This window comes from Misgurnus anguillicaudatus, chromosome 3, assembly GCF_027580225.2.
Source record: "Misgurnus anguillicaudatus chromosome 3, ASM2758022v2, whole genome shotgun sequence".
Taxonomy (NCBI): Eukaryota; Metazoa; Chordata; class Actinopteri; order Cypriniformes; family Cobitidae; genus Misgurnus; species Misgurnus anguillicaudatus.
In genome coordinates, this window is record NC_073339.2 from 2051193 (window position 1) to 2068969 (window position 17777).

Consider the following 17777-nt stretch of genomic DNA (forward strand, 5'->3'; position numbering starts at 1 on the left):
CTTCATAATGGTGACTTTAAATAAATAAAAAAATCCAAGCCTAATAAGGAAATTGTGTTTTCTACAGCAATATTTTTACCAAACATTCAGAAATAATGTTTCATAAAATAATAAAATGCAACGTTTCTCTATCATTTACATAACAATTAAACAAGTCAATATAATAAACAGTTGTTGTTTTAAACCTTGTGTGAACATTAAAACATGACATTGTCATAACATTTCAAAATGGTAGAATGTAACATTCCTCTAACATTCAGACAAACAAGAAACACTCTTAAAACATTGCAAATGGACACCTTTTATGTTGGAATGATGCTTTTGAGAACATTGGAAACTTTCAAGGAAAATTCTTAGAACTCTTTTCTGTTAGCTGGGGTAACACTGGAATTGCTCAGTATATTCAGGCTTATAATATAAGCTAAATAATTTTATGATCTTTAACTACTAAATAAAATGTCCATTTCATCATAAAATCAGAGATACATCTGACAAACGTCACTGATTTATTTAAATAATTTGAATCTGTTTTTCATGCACAGGGGCAAACGAAACCGAGCAATGTCAACAGAAACTTCCAATCAACTCACGCAACTGCTTAAAATTGCTTTGCATTTCCACAGTCAGCTTGTTTCTCTCTTTCTGTGTCATTTTATAGGTGTGTGAGTTACTGAGCAATTACTGACTTTAAAAGACAAGTTTAGAAGAAATGTCTGTGAGGCATTGATGTCCAATCACTGTAAAACTACACTTGTCCACAAACAGTGTCTCTGTCACTGGTCTCATCACAGAATCATTTCACTATGCAAACTTCATCTGAGCTCTGAGAAACTCTGAGTACAGGATGATGGCGTCTGTTTCAGAGCACCTTGTGAACTCACTCAATGAGCTGGAAAAAACTGAACTGAAAGAGTTTCAATGGCATCTGAAAAATGAGAATGGTATTTCAGCTGCTGAACTGGAGAATGCAGATGTCTTAGATATAGTAGACAAGATGATGGAGCGTTATGGACCAGGCGGAGCAGTGAAGATCACACTGAACATCCTGAGGAAGATGAACCAAAACCAGCTGGCTGAACGGCTAGAGAACAAATACAAGGAAGGTAAAGCAAAGAATTTGATCTCATGTTGAAGTTCAAATAGATGATAACACATGTAGTATAAAGAAACTTACTCTCTGTTCACCTTTCTCTAACTTCCAGCTACAGTTGACAGTAAAGCTGCTGATGGTTATTACACTGAGCTCAGCAACAGACTGAAGACGTTCTTGAAACAGGTATATGTGCGGATACTGGACGGTAATTCACAAACTGGCCATCAGAAATACCTAAATGATATTTTCACTGATCTCTTCATAGTGGAGAATGAGACTGGTGGAGCAATAAGTGAGCACGAAGTGATACAGATTGAATTAAATCTCAACCGAAGAGCTGCTGAGGACTCGCCAATCAAATGCAATGACATCTTTAAAGTCCAGGGTGATCGACGAAACAGAAAAGTGCTGACGATGGGCATCGCTGGTGTGGGAAAAACTGTCTCGGTCAATAAATTTATCCTTGACTGGGCTGAAGGAAAGGAAAATCAGGAAATCAACTTCATTTTCCCTTTTCCCTTCCGTCATCTGAATTTGATTGAAGAGGACTGCAGTCTAATGGAACTGATTCACAAACACTTTAGCTGTGTTAAACAACTGCTATCATTACCTGAAGAGGATGGTAAGGTCATGTTCATCTTTGATGGCCTGGATGAGTTTAGATTCACTTTGAGCTTTGATGATAATAAGAGATTGACAGATGTTCATGAACAATCAAAAGTGGGTGTCATAGTTACAAACCTGATTGAGAAAAATCTGCTTCCTTCTTCTCTCATCTGGATCACCTCCAGACCAGCAGCAGCCAATAAGATCCCTCGAGATTACATTGACCAGGTGACAGAGGTCCGAGGATTTAACGATGAGCAGAAAGAAAAATACTTCACCAAAAACAGCAACCCTGATGTGGCAGAGAAAATCATCTCACACATGAAAAAATCCAGGAGTCTGTACATCATGTGTCAAATTCCTGTCTTCTGCTGGATCTCTCTCAGCGTTCTTCAGCCTCTGCTGGATCAAGAGGATCATGACAAAATTCCCACAACCCTCACAGGAATGTATATATACTTCCTAATTTCTCTAATGCAACACATGACAACAAAAAACAGAGGTTGTGATTCTAAGCATTTTGAGCATGTTGTGTTAAAGCTTGGTAAACTGGCCTTTAAACAGCTTCAAAAAGAAAACCTGATTTTCTATGAAGAAGATCTTAAAAAATATGGGCTGGATGTCAGTGAAGGTTTTATTAACTCTGGGTTATGCACTCAGATTTTTCAAACAGAAAAGCCAGTTTCTGGTAAAAACGTCTACAGTTTTATACATCTCAGTGTTCAAGAATTCCTCGCTGCCCTCTATGTGATAATTAATTACAAAGATAGAAGGAAAAATCCATTCCATCTCTCTCTGAGAAAAAAACTGGGAAGAAAATTTGTCAGAAATCCACTATTTGAGCTTCATAAGAGTGCAATTGAAAATGCTCTTCAGAGTGAAAATGGACACCTGGACCTTCTCCTCCGGTTCCTCATGGGTCTCTCGTTGGAGTCCAATCAGAATGACCTGACAGAACTTCTGCCCACACTGAAGATTAAAACAGAAAATATGAGAAACACTGTTAATTATATTAAAATGAAAATTGAGAAAGCAGAATCAGCAGAAAAGAGCATCAATCTCTTCTACTGTTTAAATGAACTGAAAGATGATTCACTGATCACAGAAATACAGAAGTATCTGAATAAAGGAGATCTTGCAGAACATCATCTCTCTTCCACTCAGTGGTCTGCTCTGGTGTTTGTGCTGCTGATGTCAGAAGAGACTCAAGAGATGTTTGAGATGCATAAATACAAAAGATCTGATGAAGCTTTGATTCGACTTCTGCCAGTGATCAAAAACACCAGAAGAGCTCTGTAAGAGTCATCTAAACATTCATTAATATAAGCACCAGAGATGTGCACAAACATTTTGGGGGGCAGGAGCTGAAGTGGTAAAATAGGGCACTCATCATTGAAATTTGACAAATCTTGTAACATGAAGTGGTGTAACAATACACTGGAGTCACAGTTCGGTACATACCACGGTGCAGGGATCACGGTTTGGTATAGGTTTGGTTTTTTCATTTATTTTGATCAGACAGTAGTACAAATGCCAGTTTGTTCTATCTAGCAGCATTAAGTGCTCTTTTAAGATACAATATACAACCTCCTTTAGTGTATTAGAATAGAATGCATGCTTGCATAGGCGCTTTTTGTAGAGCTGATAATAACAAAACTTTTATATCTGTACGGGCATCTCTATGATCCATCAAATGTAGACTCTTCTCCAAAATTATATGTGTAAGGGATAAAGTGCCCTGTAGTGACCAGCAGCTTATACAACCTCTCAGCTAACAGAGAAACGTTCTAAGAACGTTCCCTGAGAGTTCCCAGTGTTCCAAAAAATGTTTTGCAACATAAAACGTGTCCAGTTTTCTTGACATTATAAGAACGTTTCTGGGTTGTCTTAACATTTTTAAACATTATGACGATATCTTGTTTTAATGTTCACACAATGTTTTAAACAACTGTTAACTTTTAAACAACTGTTTTTTACATTGACTTGTTTGGTTGTTATAAATGATAGACAAACTGCATTTTTTTATTTTAAAACTGTTATAAAACATTATTTCTGAATGTTCAGTAAAAATATTGCTGTAGAAGATTCAATTCACTTATTAGGTTTAGATGTTGATGATTTGATTAATTTTAAGTCACAATTATTGTGATTAGTGTTTGTTTTAGTTGGACTCTTGACTTTTTGCTTGCTAGCTTTTCCCTTGGTTGTGTTAATTTTGTGTTTATAAAACACATTTGTTATGGTAATGTAAAGTTAAGAATGTAATTCTGTGGTGGTTGATACATAATGGTAAATATCATCACCTAATTAATTGATTTGCTCATCAAAAGTTTCTTTTCTGTCAATAATGTATATCAGATTCATAATCTGATTCTTGATGTTTCTACGTCCCAAACATACAGCGATAATTTTTTCCTAAGTTTCTAAGAATCCTTAATGACAAATCATTTAATTAGACAATGATCTTTACTGTTATTTACCAACCACTACGGAATTGCACTAACTTCACATTACTATAACAAAAATGCTTTATACACACAAAGGTTTTGCTGGTCAGGGACAAATTTCAACCACGGTTGACAATAAAGTTGTATTGTATTGTATTGTAAAGTAATGCAACCAGGGAAAAACCAGCAAGCAAAAATTCAAGGGTAAGAGTCAAACAAACACTGATCACCATAATGGTGACTTTAAAGGGCCCATGGCATGAAGCATTGCCACTTTGTAGGGGTTTTGGGTGTGTCCTTTAAAATGCAAATGACTGGATGAAGTGCAAACACTGATCACAATGATTGAAACTCAATTGTGCTGTCAAGTCCTTCTTTTCTCTCCTTTTCTCTGCACTAAATGGCAGTGCTGTGGTTGGATAGTGCACATTAAGGGGGCAGTATTATTATAACAAGAGCTCCTTATGACATCATAAAGAGGGCCAAATTTCAATGAACTATTTTTTGCCCACACCTACAAAGTAGCAATGCTAACCTCTGTATGCCATGGGCCCTTTAAATAAGGGAGAAAATTGAGAGTGGAACAGGTGACAATGATCAAACTATAACAAAGATAACTAACGAGGAGACGAAGGGGCAGGGTCAGAGATGATTTTTGTTACTAACTTCTTTCGTGAGAGAATCTCCCTCTTGATGCTCTTGAGACCTCGCCCACCTGAGCAGCTCATTTGGATTTAAAGGGATACACACAAAACGGTGCATTTTTGCTCAGACCCATAAAGTGCCTATTTTAACATGACACAATAAATTATACCTATATGGTATTTTGAGCTAAAACTTCACATATGTACTCTGGGGACACCAATGATGTATTTTAATATCTTAAAAATGTCTTGTGGAATGTCCCCTTTAATGTTAACATTCTGAATATAAACAAAAGAAGGTTTTTAATTTATATTTTTTAGCTTTTATGTTTATTGTGTACTTATTGTTTATTTCTGCGCACAGTCTACAGAGCTGTAATATCACTGGTAAGTGTTGTAAAAGTTTGTGTTCAGCTCTCCAATCCTCAAACTCACCTTTGAGAGATCTGGATGTGAGTAACAATGACGTGCAGGATTCAGGAGTGAAGCTCATCTCTGATGCTCTCAAGAGTCCAGACTGTAAACTACACACACTGAGGTCAGTTTTTGTGTAAATAGTGTGACGAGTCCCTCGTTACTTCCACTAAGACCGGTCAGTGGGCGTGGCTTGAGGGCACGTCAACAGAATTGCTTACACCTGTTCCTTCTCTATAAAGTCTCAATGCTGTTTGTTGTGGGGCTGTTCTCCTGCTTGTTTGGTTTTGGTTTAGCTAAACTTATTTTGATGTTATAATTGGGTTATTTGGTTCTGTCTGACACTTAAACCATCTGTGTGTTTGACAGGGTCAATATTGGGTTTGTTTATTCCTTATTTTATGTTTTATATTTACATTAATAAATATTTTTTGTTGCAACGTACCAACCTGACTATGTCCTCCTTTACATTTGTCACGGCTTTGAGCCGGCCGTAACAAATGTGGGGGCTCGTCCTCAAATTTAGTGATTTGTTTGGTAAAATATTATTCATATTATTGATTTGATGATTGATTCGTTAAATTAATATTTTTGTTCGTTTCTTCGATAGTGTTTAATATTTCGTATTACACATTTTGGAGGATATAGTGGTTGGTTTGTTTTTTTTGGTTGCTTTGCGGGAGTTCAGCTTCGGTAAGTGTTGGCTACTCTTTGTTTACATTTAGAGGTGAAGTTTATTATTGGATTTGCTTTTCCCTTGTTAGGCTTAGCGGGGTGTCCTTAACGGGATACTCCGATCTTTTTTATTTTAGTTTGTTTTTTTTGTACGGTGAAAGCAGTCAGAGCAGTTGTCTCGGGAACACGTCCGTGTTTTGTGATAGTGACTTGTTAATCGGTTGCTATTGCAAACACTGGTTTATGGTGTATAAGAACCCACTGCAAGTAACTGTATGAAGATTAGGGTTGAGTTTAGGTAGTTTTGAATTTCAGTTAGAGGGAATTGCTTGTCCAAAATCTACTCCTCAAAAAATGTTTTGAAAATTAAGTAGCCAATTTAGTTGTGTTTATCATGACCTCAAAAATTGAAGAGTTTATTAGTGCTCCATCTGAAACTTTGTTAAATAATTTGACTAAGGATCAATTGGTAGAACTTGCGGGTCACTTTGAAATTAATTTGCTAAGTCAAGATAAACGTTTAAAAGATAACATCAAACTCTTGATAAAAACTGAGTTAATTGAACGTGGAATTTTAGACCCTCAGTCCCTAGAAGGTGCTTCAGATTTCACTGATGCATCTGCAATGTCATCTTTAACATTTGAGCAACAAAAACAACTCTTGTTAATTCAAAATGACATGAAAGCGAAAATGTTAGAAGCGCAAAATCGTGTGGAAATGTCTAAACTTCAGTTACAACAACAGCAAATTGATCTTGAACGTTGTCGTTTAGATCTGATAAGAGAAGGAAAACTTGTTGCAATGGGAGGTGTAGATCGTGATTTGACTTTGAGTAAGTTTGATGTAGTGACTAATATGAGATTGATTCCCAAGTTTGATGAGAAAGATGTTGAACGCTTCTTTCTATTGTTTGAGCGCGTGGCAGATGCGAGAAGTTGGCCTGGTGAAGAACGAACGCTTATGTTGCAGTCTGTTTTTACAGGTAAAGCTCAAGAAGCATATGCGTCTCTTAGTGTAGAAGATGCTAAGGATTATTCGACTGTTAAAGATGCAGTGTTGAGAGCATACGAATTGGTTCCAGAGGCCTATAGACAAAAATTTAGGTCCTGGAAGAAAATTGAAAGTCAAACTCATGTTGAGTTTGTACATGATATTTCGGTTCATTTTAATCGTTGGTGTGCAGCCTCTGACGTGAAGACAGTAGATGATATGAAGGAGTTGATGTTGCTTGAACAGTTTAAAAACTCTGTTTCACAACGTGTAGCAACGTACATTGGTGAGAGAAAACCCGACACTGCATATGAGGCAGCTGTTATGGCTGATGATTTTTTTCTGATTCATAAAACCTCTTTTTGTTACAAAAATGTGGGAGAAAATGTTCAGAAACAGTCTTATGATCTTAGCAGGCCTTCTAAAATTGTGCGTACATCATCTGATAGGCCGCGTAATTTCGCCGGTGGAGAGAAAGACAGGGAAAATCGGTGCAATTATTGCCGTGCGTTTGGTCACTGGAAGAATGAATGTCCATCCTTAAAAGCAAAAGATGCTGCTAAATTGAAATTTAAGTCTTCAGTGAAACCTGTTGCTCTGGCTGTGACTTCTTCGGAAGTTAATATGCAAAGGAATTGCTCATCTGGTGTTTCAACCTTTTCTCCATTTGTTACAGATGGTTGTGTGAGATTGCTTAACTCTACCAAGGCTGTACCAGTCAAAATTCTCCGTGATACTGGATCAGCAGAAACGTTTGTCTTAGAATCTGTTTTATCCTTTTCAGATGATTCATACACTGGAAACAATGTGTTGATTAGGGGTATTGGATTAAATGTGATGTCTGTTCCCTTGCACAAAATTGTCTTGTGTTCTGATTTGATCCAGGGAGAGGTGGAGGTTGCAGTGCGTTCCTGTTTGCCTGTGGAAGGAGTGCAGGTAATCTTGGGGAATGATTTGGCAGGTGATCGAGTTTGGCAAAATGTTTCACCAAATTTGGTGGTTATGCCATCTGCCTCAACTGAGTCAAGTGATGAAAACTTTACTTGTTTCTCGGATGTGTCTCCGTCGTGCGTGATTACAAGGTCTATGAGTAAAACACAACCTGAAGATAAGTCAGAAACTAAAAGGTCGGTGACTGAAACGCTAGAAATTCCTTCTCTCCTTTCGGTGTCACGTGAAGATTTAATTAAAGAACAAAAAGCTGACGTGACTCTCAGTGAGTTATTTGACCGCGTTGTCCCAAGTGATATAATCGCTAATCTCCCTTCTGGATATTATCTAGAGGAAGATGTGCTGGTACGAAAATGGGTACCACATGGAGAATTTGTACTTGGCGATCCTATGCAACAAATTGTTGTACCTCAGTCTCTCCGTCAGGTTGTCTTACGAACGGCCCATGATACTTCAGGGCATTTGGGCATAAGAAAGACATACAAGTTACTGTTAAAACGTTTCTTTTGGCCAAAGTTGAAACGTGATGTATCAAAGTATATTAAGTCTTGTCAAACGTGTCAACTGACAGGTAAACCGAATCAGACTTTAAAACCTGCCCCGTTGTATCCGATTCCTGCAATTGGCCAACCATTTGAACATCTTATTGTGGACTGCGTGGGGCCATTGCCACGATCGAAAGCTGGAAATGAATATTTACTTACTGTCATGTGTCAAGCTACTAGATATCCGTCCGTGTATCCGTTACGTTCTCTGACTGCAAAGTTAGTTTTAAAGGCACTGACTCAGTTCATTTCCATATTTGGGATACCAAGGATAATCCAGTCTGATCAGGGGAGTAATTTCACTTCAAAATTGTTCAGTCAAGTTTTGCAACAGCTTAATATTCAACACAATCTTTCCAGTGCTTATCATGCCCAAAGCCAAGGAGCACTGGAAAGATTTCACCAGACCTTAAAATCTTTACTGAGATCATATTGTGTTCAAATGGACAAGGATTGGGAATCTGGGTTACCTTGGCTAATGATGTCTGCTCGTGAAGCTGCTCAGGAAAGTACGGGATTTAGTTCAAACGATCTTGTATTTGGACATGACGTGCGCGGTCCATTGTCTGTTTTGTCTGCAGACTGGAAAAAGTTTGATCCACCTAAAAACATTTTGTTGTATGCGAGGGATTTTCGCAGATGAATCTTTGAAGCGTGTTAATTGGCATAAGCATCTTTGAGAAAAGCTCAAGGTCGGATGAAGCGACTATTTGACCGTCGTACAGAGTTGCGCTCGTTTCAAACAGGTTCTTGCCTTACTGCCTATTGTTGGATCGCCTTTCCAAGCAAAATTTGCAGGTCCATACACTGTTGCTAAAAAAATCTCTGATCTTAATTATTTAATTGAGACGCCAGATCGGTTGAAGAAAACTAGAATGTGTCATGTAAATTTGTTAAAGCCTTTTTATGGTTCTGAGGATTGTCTTGACACTAAAAATGAAGACAAAGTTGATGTACCTGATTCTTTTATTAAACCTGTGTTGCTTTCAGGTCATCCTACCAGAAATGGTGATACTCATCCTGCCGGAAGTGGTGATACTGAATTGCTCACCACATCGGTTTTAACAAATGAAAATCAAGATGAGATTGATCCGGGAGATTCCATCCTTCAGGGTCGGCTACACAATTCTGAAGCGTTAAACGCTTTACATGAACGATTTAGTCATTTAACTGAAAGGCAACGCACAGATTTGATTAATGTAATTTCGGAATACGTTACATTATTTCCTGATACTCCGTCTCGAACAAGTCTGATTGAACACGACATTGATGTAGGAGAGTCCGCTCCAATTCGGCAGCGTTATTATCGAGTATCTGTGAATAAGAAAAAATACTTGGAGAATGAAATTGACTACATGCTGGAAAATGATATCGCTGAACCGTCTTTTTCTAGTTGGGCGTCCCCATCATTGTTGGTAAATAAGTCGGATGGATCGTTCAGATTCTGCACAGATTACCGGAAGGTAAATGCTATCACAAAACCTGATTCATTTCCACTACCTCGAATTGAAGACTGTATTGATCAGGTAGGAAACGCTGAGTTTGTTAGTAAGTTTGATCTGCTTAAAGGCTACTGGCAAGTGCCTTTAACTGAAAGAGCTCGAGAAATTTCAGCTTTCATTGTGCCATCTGGTTTATATTCGTATAAAGTCATGAGTTTTGGATTACGAAACGCCCCCGCTACCTTCCAGCGTCTAATGAATCGAGTCATTTCTGGTTTAAAAGGATGCGCTGTGTATTTGGATGATGTCGTCGTGTTTAGTAAAACCTGGGAAGAGCACATTATTCAGATTAGAGCACTATTTGATCGATTGGTGAAAGCAAATCTAACTGTTAATTTGGAGAAATGTGAATTTGCCAAGGCCACAGTAATTTATTTGGGAAAAGTGGTAGGGCAGGGTCAAGTGCGTCCTGTCCGTGCAAAAGTAGATGTCATCGATAACTACCCTACACCCACTACCAAGAAAGAACTCATGCGGTTTCTTGGAATGGTAGGGTTTTATCGTTGTTTTTGTAGAAACTTTTCTACAGTGGTGGCCCCCCTGACAAACTTATTGCGGGGAGGAATAAACTTTTGCTGGACTTCAAATTGTCAGCAAGCATTTGAGACGGTTAAAATGCTCCTTACAGAGGGTCCTGTGTTAAACGCTCCGAATTTTGATCAACCGTTTCAGTTGCAAGTGGATGCCAGTAATGTGGGTGCTGGTGCTGTTTTGTTACAGATTTCTGAGGATGGCATCAATCACCCAGTTGGATTCTTTTCTAGAAAGTTTAATGCTTACCAACTTAATTATTCTGTAATTGAGAAGGAAGCACTGGCTCTCATTTGGGCTTTGCAACACTTTGAAGTTTATGTGGGTTCATCTGTAGGACCATTGGTGGTTTTTACTGATCATAATCCATTAGTTTTTCTTCATTCATTACAGAACCCTAACCAAAGGTTAATGAGGTGGTGTTTGTTTTTGCAGGGATACCTGTTGGATATTCGCCATATAAAAGGCACAGATAACATAACTGCTGATGCTTTATCGCGCATACATATGGTGTAATGTTATAGGATTCATCCTATTTTTCTTGTCTTTCTCTATTCTTTTCTTAAATTACTTCCTAGGCGCCAGGTTGCAGGAAAGAGTTGGAGAGTTAAGACTGCTGGATTTTGGCCATCTGGTTTGAATGCTATTTTTTTTTTACACTATTGATGTTTTGTGGAGTTATGATTTGTTTAATCTGCTTTTTTTTAGGGGGGGTGTGTGACGAGTCCCTCGTTACTTCCACTAAGACCGGTCAGTGGGCGTGGCTTGAGGGCACGTCAACAGAATTGCTTACACCTGTTCCTTCTCTATAAAGTCTCAATGCTGTTTGTTGTGGGGCTGTTCTCCTGCTTGTTTGGTTTTGGTTTAGCTAAACTTATTTTGATGTTATAATTGGGTTATTTGGTTCTGTCTGACACTTAAACCATCTGTGTGTTTGACAGGGTCAATATTGGGTTTGTTTATTCCTTATTTTATGTTTTATATTTACATTAATAAATATTTTTTGTTGCAACGTACCAACCTGACTATGTCCTCCTTTACATTTGTCACGGCTTTGAGCCGGCCGTAACAATAGTCAGGTACTAAAACAATAAATGATAGTCTGGCTGCCTTAGATGTTTGTTGGGACGACTTGAATTTGTGTGTCTTTTTAACTAGATCATTTTGTGTGGTTATGTTCAGATTGTCCATCTGTAACCTTACTGTTGAGTGTTGTGCAAATGTATCTTTGTGTCTAAAAACATCATCATGTCTCCTGAGAGATTTGGACATAAGTAACAATGACCTGCAGGATTCAGGAGTGATGCTTATCTCTGATGCTCTCAAGAGTCCAGACTGTAAACTTGAGATACTGAGGTCAGTAATTTTGGTCAAAATATTCAGGTGACAAAACAATAAATTAGAAAAAAATGGAATTTGTGTTTTTAAACACTACTTGTACATAATTTGTTCGATTACTTTTAGATTGTTTAGTTGTAATCTGACTGGTGAGTGTTGTAAAAGTTTGTCATCTTGTCTACAATCATCATGGTGTCTCCTGAGAGATCTGGATGTGAGTAACAATGACCTGCAGGATTCAGGAGTTAAGCTAATTTCTGATGCTCTCAAAAGTCACAACTGTAAACTACACACACTGAGGTCAGTTTCTGTGTAAATAGTCAGGTACTAAAACAATAAATGATAGTCTAACTGTCTTAGCTGTTTGTTGGGACGACTGGAATTTGTGTTTCTTTTTAACTAGATAATTTTGTGTGGTTATGTTTAGATTGTCCATCTGTAACCTTACTGTTGAGTGTTGTGCAAGTTTATCTTTATGTCTAAAATCATCATCATGTCTCCTGAGAGATTTGGACTTGAGTAACAATGACCTGCAGGATTCAGGAGTGATTCTTATCTTTGATGCTCTCAAGAGTCAAGACTGCAAACTAGAGATACTGAGGTCAGTAATTTTGGTCAAAATATTCAGGTGATAAAACAATAAATGATATAAAAAATTGAATTTGTGTTTTTAAACACTACTTGTACATAATTGGTTTGGTTACTTTTAGATTGTCCACCTGTAATCTGACTGTTGAGTGTTGTGAAAGTTTGTCTTCATCTCTACAATCATTAAACTCTCTAAAAGAACTGGATTTGAGTAACAATGACCTGCAGGATTCAGGAGTGAAGCTGATCTCTGATGCTCTCAAGAGTCACAACTGTAAACTCGAGATACTAAGGTATTTATCACTACATACTTATTTACTGAGTTATAACAGGAAAGAAACTAAAGAATATGAAGATATGTTGATGTTTCTCTCTGAGATTATCAGGTTGTATGGTGACAGATGAAGGTTGTTGTTATTTGGCTTCAGCTCTGAGTTCAAACCCATCATCACACCTGAGAGAGCTGGATCTGAGCTACAATCACCCACAACACTCAGGACGGCAGATGCTCTCTCAGAGACTCAATGATCCGAAATGCACACTCAACAAACTTAAGTATAAACTTAACACCAATGGTGTTCTAAAACTATGCAAACCATACCGTATCTGAGTATGTTTGACCTCCAAAGTACGATCCGTTTGGCTAGAGCAGTGGTTCCCAAATCCAGTCCTCAGGGCCCCCCTCCCAGAATGTTTTAGATGTCTCCTTATATGAAACACCTGATTCCACTCATCAGGCTCCTTCCAGCCTAGCCAAAATAGAAAGGTTCTAATAATGTTCATTTAATGTTTCCAACGTTCCCAAAAACATTTTGCCAACATGAAAAGTTTCCAGGGGTCTCATATATAAAGTGTGCATACACACAAAAAGTGGCTGGAAATGTGCATACGCCAGTTCCCACCTAAATGTTGTGATTTATAAAAAAAAACAATCTTGATGAGAGAATGGGCTTGCAGGGTAGGATCTGAGGATGATTCATGTATGCACTCTTGCTGGTGATCTGTGATTTAGAAAGGGGCATTGCTTGTTTTATAAGTCCTAATATTTTTGGCGTATGCCATTTTTGGCTTTTGTGACTACGTAGACTTTTAGTAAGAATCCCATGCACAGTTTTATAAATGAGACCCAAGTTATTTTTATGTTTTTAGAATGTTTCTTGAATTTTAAAGGGTCCATGTTAGCATTGCCACTTTGTAGGTGTGAGCAAAAATGTGTTGTTTTTGGGTGTGTCATTTAAAATGCAAATTAGCGGATGAAGTGCAAACACTGATCATGGTTTGATGCAATTCAAACTCAATTGTGTTGTCAATAATGTTTTTTCTCTCTCTTTCTCTCTGCACTAAATGGCTGTGCTGGGGTTGGATACTGCAGATTAAGGGGGCAGTATTATTATAACAAGAGCTCCTTATCATAAAGAGGGCCAAATTTCAATGTCCTATTTTTTGCTCAAACCTACAAAGTGGCAATGCTAACATTTTCAAGCCACGGGCCCTTTAAAGAAAGAAGAATATGCTGAAAATGCATATCCACAATTATCCACTAGGTGGCGCTCTTACCAACTTATGAACCAAATGAAGATAGGATGAAACTTTTATTTAAGCAGAGGGTATGTTATTTTATTTGATTTATTGTATGTTTATATATTTAAAGACAGAAATTTCTGAAAGGCATTAAACCTTTGTGAAAATCATAAAAATGCTGGTGCTTGCTGGCAACTTTAAAAAAAAAGGCTGGCAAGGAAAGAGTTAATATAAGATAATACTGCAAAAAACAGTTTACATTATATATTATAACGGTTTATAATACTTAGCTATTTTATTCCTGTTATATATTTACTGTGCAACAATCCCAATGTTTTATTAATGTCCTAAATTTAATATATTAATATAGTGTTTATAATGCTAATAGTTGAACTTAAAGGCCCCGTTTTTCCTGATCCCATTTTTCAAACTTTAGTTAGTGTGCAACTTATTGTTAATGTAGCGAAGTACAGCTGGACAACTTCTCTAATCTAAAATGACGTACTCTTGTTTATCGGTTGTTTCAGCCTTGTTTCTCATAATAGTCGTGGCAAGAACAATTGTGGCATAGTCGCAGGATCACACCTGGGCTCTTTAAATTATGAAATGAAAGTTAACTGAGAAAATGAAATCAAAAAGTTAACTGGGAAAATGAAAGTTTAACCCGGTGTCATCATAACCTAGTATAGAAACAATAGGCCTCGTATAATATTTTTGACTAAACCCCGCCACAGGAATACGTCAGTCGCCAGCTAAGCTCCAACCCCTCAAGCTAAGCTAAGCTGCTGTCAAATCACAGCACAGATAAGTAAATTGTGTAAAAAATATGGTGTTTTTTACACAGCTACGTACAGATGCATTTGATAGACATTCGTAGCACCCAATAAACGGCATAGGGAACCAATCACAGAACGGGGAGGTGGCAGCAAGACTATGTGACGTCTATGCGACACACCAATTGGCTATTAGCTACATACAGATGCATTTGATAGACATTCCTAGCGTCCAATAAGCGGGTCTGGGCATTCGTAAACCATGCCTCAAATACGAGAAAATTAACATGTGGTTCCCAGACCACGCCTCATTCTCTATAAGACTGGTCTGGTGTTAGCCAGGCTACCCTTTAAGTATAATATGAGTATAATGTGTGCACTTTACACTTTATTTATTCACACATTGTATTAATTGTGTATCAAAGAAGCAGAATGTGTATGTGTTTTGTGTGTGTATATAGTTTGGATCATGGGGGAGAGTTCAGAATTACATCAGGACTACACAAGTGTACGTCTACTCACACATACACATGCACACATCTCATGTTTACACCTGGTGATGAGATTGTTTTTAAAGCAACACAAAGAGTTTTTTTTACCTTAAAATAATGTTTCCGAAAAAGTTTCAGTCGTTCATCCACTCGAAACAGGGTGAACGGCACTTTCACATTGGCTTTGCAGCCCTCTATCGGCCAAAACCGCACTAAAGAAGTTTCCAACCGACGGGTCGCGGTCCTGTAGTTTGAGTGAAAACTATAAAAACTTGCTTTACGACAAACCTACAATCCAACCAGCTATGCTGCAGTATTTACGACAGTGGTAATAGACAATTACGCTTCTAACCTATAGGGGGAGCAAAGAGCAAAACGTCTTTAGTGTTGCTTTAAATATTTGATTGTGTTTTGGAAGAGAGAAACACATTACGCGGTCCATTACAGGTTCTTACTACATCCTGTCAATTGGTTCTTTCTAAAGGGAACCGGCAGACCGTTCAGGAATAAGCCAGTTATCTTTGAACCTGGCAATCCCAGCTAACAGAAAAAAGTTCTAAGAACGTTCCTTGAAAGTTTCCAATGTTCCCAAAAACATTTTGCCAACATAAAAAGTGTCCAGTTTTTAATGTTTTAAGAACGTTTCTTAGTTTTCTGAACATAAGGGCAGTGTTACATTCTACCATTTTCAGACCTTGTGACGATGTTATGTTTTAATGTTCATACAATGTTTAAAACAACTAAAAGAAACACTGATCAGCATAATGGTGACTTTAAATGAAACAAAACATCGAAATCTAAGCCTAAGTAAACTGTGTAATTATTTAACTGATGTGGCTGTTAACCCCCATCACCAACCCACAAACTGACCGAGAGCGCAGACACAATGATGCCCATTCTCACACTCGGCCAGTTGTGGAGCAGGCAATTGGACATCTGAAATGTCGGTGGCGCTGCCTTGACCGAGGACCGGGGGATGCTGCTAAACAAGCAGCCTTCGTTTTTTCAATGATAGCCTAAAGACTGCATTTAACACTGTAGGTTGATGCCACAACACTGAAAGAAATATGGAGTAGGATTTACTTGAAAAAGGCTAGGAAACAATTTTCACTTAGAAAAAGATATAAAATTTAAATTAATTGCCAAGTAAAGGCTAAACATAAAAGGCTAAACATAAAATTTCGAGGCTTCGAAATATCAACCTGAAACTTCGGTATCTCGGTATCTCAACATCCTTATGGAATCAGAGAAAAACCAGCAAATAAATTGTCAAGGGTCAAAAGTCCAACTTAAAGAAAATTTAAATGAAACAAAACATCAACATCCAAACACAACAAGTGAAATGTGTTTTCTACAGCAATCATTTTTACAGAACATTTAGAAATAATGTTTAATAAGAGTTAAAATCATAAAATACAATGTTTCTCTATTATTTACATAATAAGCAAAAAAGTACATATAGAAAACAGTTGTTGTTTTAAACATTGTGTGAACATTAAAACATGACATTGTCATAACTTTTTAAAATGGTAGAATGTTAAATTCCTCAAATGTTCAGACAACCCAAAAACTTTATTTTATTGTTATATAAACTTTTTATGTTGCAGAGCGTTTTTGGGAGCATTGAAAACTTTCAAGGAACGTTCTTAGATCTTTTCTCTGTTACCTGGGCATGCGCACCTATTATTTGAGTTTAATTGTGTTTGTCATTTTTTCCAACAATTTATTTTAATTACAAAACACAAAGTTAATATTACTTGAGCAATTCCATTTAAATTTCCGAATGTTTTTGAGCACAAATAATAAAAAGTAATTTAAATTAACAGGACATTTTGAAATAGAAAGACAAAAAAGTATTTTTTTTGTAAAACATACTAGATAATGCTAACTTTATTTACAAATAAAAAAACAGTGAAACACATTTTTACAGTGTTTTACGGTGTAAAAAGGCCACAATATTAATTTAGTGTTGTTGTTATAAATTCCTTTTCTTGTGTTCAGATGCCTGTGATCTCACACTGGATCCAAACACAGCAAACCCTCACCTCAAACTGTCTGAAAACAACAGAAAGGTGACATCTGTGAAAGATCCTCAGCCGTATCCTGATCATCCAGACAGATTTGATAAATGCTTTCAGGTTCTGTGTAAAGAGAGTCTGACTGGACGCTGTTACTGGGAGGCAGAATGGAGCGGCCCAAGCACTGTTATATCAGTGATGTATAAAAGTATCGTCAGGAAAAGAACATGTCTTACCAGTATGTTTAAAGTCAATGCAAATTCATGGTGTCTGGAGTTCTCTGCGGAGGGCTTTACTGCCCACCCAAATAATAATTCTACCTCAATATCTGCACCTTCACCTCCATCTAAGAGAGTAGGAGTTTATCTGGACTGGTCGGCCGGCACTCTGTCCTTCTACAGCGTCTCTGATAAACAAAAACTCACACACTTACACACATTCAATGCAACATTCACACAACCTCTATATGCTGGATTTATAGTGTTTGATTTTAACTCCTCAGTGTCTTTGTCACAGCAATCTTATTTAACAATCTTAGACACCAACAGTCTGTCAATCGTTTAAAACAGACAAAGATGTGCTCAGACCACTTTTGCTAAGACCTATTTTAGACTTAGTTTACATCTTAAAAAAAATCTCATAATATGTC

General features: G+C 37.4%; 1 protein-coding gene across 1 annotated transcript; it reads left to right on the forward strand.

Moving 5' to 3' along the window:
- Positions 1 to 576: 576 nt before the first annotated feature.
- LOC129445391 (NACHT, LRR and PYD domains-containing protein 12) lies at positions 577 to 17692 on the forward strand. Its single transcript, XM_073860055.1, has 10 exons — positions 577 to 1103; positions 1203 to 2994; positions 5155 to 5328; positions 11582 to 11755; positions 11864 to 12037; positions 12165 to 12338; positions 12448 to 12618; positions 12704 to 12880; positions 15081 to 15127; positions 17112 to 17692. The coding sequence occupies exons 1-10, from the start codon at positions 845 to 847 to the stop codon at positions 17690 to 17692; spliced, it is 3723 nt and encodes a 1240-aa protein (XP_073716156.1). The 5' UTR covers positions 577 to 844.
- The last annotated feature ends 85 nt before the right edge of the window (positions 17693 to 17777 follow it).

Bases quoted from the DNA above. Each gene is read 5' to 3' on its own strand.
- LOC129445391 (XM_073860055.1), top strand. From the start codon at position 845: ATGATGGCGTCTGTTTCAGAGCACCTTGTGAACTCACTCAATGAGCTG. The intron at 12,881-15,080 runs GTATAAACTTAA...GTGTGTATATAG, and splicing joins TGCACACTCAACAAACTTAA to TTTGGATCATGGGGGAGAGT. The intron at 15,128-17,111 runs GTACGTCTACTC...TCTTGTGTTCAG, and splicing joins TACATCAGGACTACACAAGT to ATGCCTGTGATCTCACACTG.